Genomic DNA, 3775 nt, shown 5'->3' with positions numbered 1-3775 from the left:
TTTACAGCACTCCATTTTTTGCATTTGTACAGAACCCTAACGGTATTGAACACCTTTGAGGGTATCTTTATTTTACAGTGTTTCCTGTGTAATATTCTACAAACGACGGCGGTAAATGAGTATTTTGCCCAGTGGAAAACCTAAGTTTCCGTTTCATAACGAGACGGCAGTAAGGAGAAGAAATAAAACTTACGGAAGAAACGTCACAGAGATCTACATGCTGGCAACTATCTCGCGGCTGAAAGTCCGCAGAACACATTTACGCAGTGAACCACTCAACCGTGTGTCTTTGCTAATACAGTGCACACCCACTGGCGGTGTCCTCGCACCAATATCAGGTTAAAATACACTTTCCCTCGAATAACTAATTTCAATCAGAACCACGAAAGGTCGTTGACCCTCTATTTGACAAAGGATTCAATGAAAGCGGGGGCCGTCATTAGGTAGCTGCAGCGCAGCTCGAAGGGCGAAATTTCCGAGCTGTCAGTGAGGCAAAAAGAAACAAACAATCACGTCGCATTCCATCACTCATGGAACAGAGAACAAGAAGAGGCCTAAGTTGCTGGGAACCGCCCGGCGCTATCGTGCACAGAGTTAATTCCCCAGCTGGCAATATTCGAAAAAAGAACACGGGCTAGTTCTTGCTTCTTCTTTTTTGTTTTATTTTTTTTTCTAGCCTTTCTGTTTCCCTTTGTTAGAAGGAAGAAAGTGGACGTAATAGGCGGCCTGCTTCGTGGCACATGTTGAGATGCCTACCCACGAACACCTATAGCCGCTGTCGAATCATTGTCAGGCCGAGTACGTGACCATGAGACGAGCAGTTTCTTGCGTTAGGCATAAGCACGAACCAGAGGTAGCTCATGCGTTGGTCTTGCTACAAGAGATCTGCGGACAGAAATGAATGCATCCACAAAGCCACAACAAAGGTTTCTCAGAAAGAAAAGAGAGAAGGGCATACGACAAGCAACGACAGAAAACGCAACGGCCGAAATAATCAGATAAACACAAAAGCAGCCTAAGCAAGCGAGTGCTTTAAGGTCAACAAGCAAGCGATGACGGGCGACAGACCAAAGTAGCGATGTGAAGGTGCTTGGGGGAAGGGGGGGGGAAACAACGAGATGGCGATTGCCAAATTCTTAGTGACCCTTAACGTTCTCTTTTGCTTGTCTTTCACTTCGTCGACCGTTGTTCTTTCTTTGTTTTCTGGAGATCGCGTCAATTTCCGCGATCGGCCTTCCATTCTTGGGTAACGCCCGACCGCCCCAGAGCATGTATGATCTCTGCCTGCGTAACCAGCCATGCCCGCTGGACACTGCTCCAGGGCGTGACAGTTGCCCGATCGGCCGCTGTTTCCCCGGCCGGACCAATTTAGAGACCCCCACTGGGCCCCGACACTGTCACGGACGCGCGTATATAAAGCGTGCTGTTCGGCCGCGAAGCTTCACACACTTGATCTGTTTGCGAGACAGCCAAGAGTCTTTCCCAGAACAATGCAGGCCCTGGTAAGCTTCGGCTCTTTCTTTTCCGTAGCCAACCCTTGTCGTTGGTAGTGGCTGCGTGCGAAACGTTGCGGTGTTGTGGTTCTTGTGCGACGTGTCTGGATACGAGCAATTCATCACCCCCGTGCCCGGAGACAGTTTGGTATCGGTGCGCAGTGATCGGAAAGACCATGTCGATGGCTTAAACTGTTCCCGGTGATTCGGGGCAAAATCCCATTCGGATTATGTAAGCCTAGAGCGGAGCCTCCAGTAAGGACGAGCGGATATGGCCTCCGAATGGCCGCGTGCAAATGACGTGCCCATTCCTGACATTCTGGAAATCTGCGCTTTCCGTTCCTTGACTTTACAAATATGTGCTACCTTGGATTATTACTCAAATATGTTTTTGCTGCTGCTGCCTTGTCTCTCGCGCGCGTAATTTCCACTTTTATTCCTACGGCAGACCGCCGCCCTCTTCCTCGGCCTTCTGGCCTTTGCCGCCGCTGGCTTCCTCGGCCACGGATACGGTCACGGCTACGGCCACGGCTACGGCCACGGATACGGCCTCGCCTACGCTAAGCCCTACGTCGCCAACTCTGCGGTGACCTGGTCTATCACCCCCTCTGCCCTCGGCGGATACGGACACGGTGGATACGGCGGTTACGGCCATGGCTACGGCAACGGATACGGACATGGCTACGGACACGGCGCCGTTCTTCTCGGCTACGGCCACGGTCACGGTTACGGCCATGGCTACGGCTACGGAGGCTACGGCAAGCTCTACGGCTAAACAGTGAGTTAATTGCGACACTCATCGTTTTAAATGCGCGTTCAGTGCTGGGTGAAAAGGACGCTGCAATTAGTTAAGAAAAAGACATCTAGTAGCGTCTTAGTTTCCTCATTGTAATATCTGCAAATTTCTCTTACTCAACTGAGAACAATACAGGCAACCTTATCTAACGCAAGCAGTCATCAGCGCACTTCCCTAAATCGTCAGTTCTAACGATCACGCGTGTTTTTGCTTCCTGTGACTGGGTGAGATTCGTGAGTGGCATGATGACGTCTTCCTGGTGTCCATATTTGATTAATATTTTATGCTTTCGGAGCTTACTTCCTCCAGACGCTGCACTTGCTCTATCGTAGATTTCCTGATGGCTTCAATTACAGAGTTATCCAATATGGTCAATCGATAAAATGCACCGGTTTCCATTCAAGGAATCGCTCATGTGCCTTTATGCTATAAGTCAGTGACTGCGATCGTTAAAATTTCAGCGAACGTATGTTCTGCATATTCCGATGTAGTCCCCCGTATGGAGAGAGTGGAGGTTTGCCCTACATATTTGCGACGATGCACTCTAAAAATAATTTGCACCCTTTGGGCTGTATATTTGTCCCACAACAATAATCGTCATCTGCCTTGCTTGCGTTTCCTTTCTTGAAAACGCTGCGCTCGCTACTTTCCTGTCGAGAATTACTACGTCACGCTGATAACGCGCATGCCGTTCGTGACAATTGGGAGTACCGGGCTCGCAGCGTTAAAGAAAGGAAATGCGGCGGGCAAGACAGATGACGATTATCGTGATGGGACTAGATACGCCCCAAAGGGGGCAATCTTTTAAAAAGTGTATGGCCATGAATACAGAAGGGATATTGGCAAGTTAGAGCCGATGGATCACGTTATGACCAACGCCTTTCCTTTTTTTTTTTTCAGGTCTTTACAGGGTAGGAACCATGGAGTGCAAGAAAGTCGTATGATGAAGCCAAATTTGTATGCAATTTCAGTTCGTGAATGAGAAGCAGTAAAGAAAAAAAAATTGCCAACCTGCTTTTTTTTTCTTTTATTTAAAGCATTAGCCACTTCGGTAGGAGCCACATGTCTAAACTGAAACAACGACAAAAATCGATCCTAATACGCGTGGTCTCAAGGAGGGATTGTTAAAAAGAAGCAGCAATATTTTGTCCTTCGACATCGCTCGAAGATTCCCGGTATATGTATTATTTTCATACAATCATCTTATAAACGTGTCTTCGAAATAGTTAAATAATGTGGAGCTAGAATAAATATATGCTACAATACTCCCTTAATGGAAATGGTGCGTAACAGTGCCATTTTTGCCTTCAGCAAGCGATCTTTAGAGGAATATCAATTTAGTTGCTTTGCAAAATGAAGGTTACATTAGATGCTTTCTCCTCCCTCTTTATGTGCGGTTGGTCGCTGCAATACAAAAAAAAAATGAAGAAAAACAGGCACTAGTTTGCAGCACTGGTTTTGAAGCTAGCTAAGGTTGAGCAAGGTG

General features: G+C 47.5%; 1 protein-coding gene across 1 annotated transcript; it reads left to right on the top strand.

Annotated features, from left to right (window-relative positions):
- Positions 1-1243: 1243 nt before the first annotated feature.
- On the top strand, positions 1244-3292 carry LOC142590964 (uncharacterized). The gene is made up of 3 exons (XM_075703333.1): positions 1244-1502; positions 1942-2271; positions 3190-3292. The coding sequence occupies exons 1-2, from the start codon at positions 1491-1493 to the stop codon at positions 2266-2268; spliced, it is 339 nt and encodes a 112-aa protein (XP_075559448.1). The 5' UTR covers positions 1244-1490; the 3' UTR covers positions 2269-2271; positions 3190-3292.
- Positions 3293-3775: the final 483 nt, after the last annotated feature.

The sequence above is a fragment of the Dermacentor variabilis genome, chromosome 8 (genome assembly GCF_050947875.1).
Source record: "Dermacentor variabilis isolate Ectoservices chromosome 8, ASM5094787v1, whole genome shotgun sequence".
Lineage (NCBI taxonomy): Eukaryota > Metazoa > Arthropoda > Arachnida > Ixodida > Ixodidae > Dermacentor > Dermacentor variabilis.
Note: the sequence above shows the minus strand (reverse complement) of the source record. Positions and strands in the feature narration are given on the sequence as shown.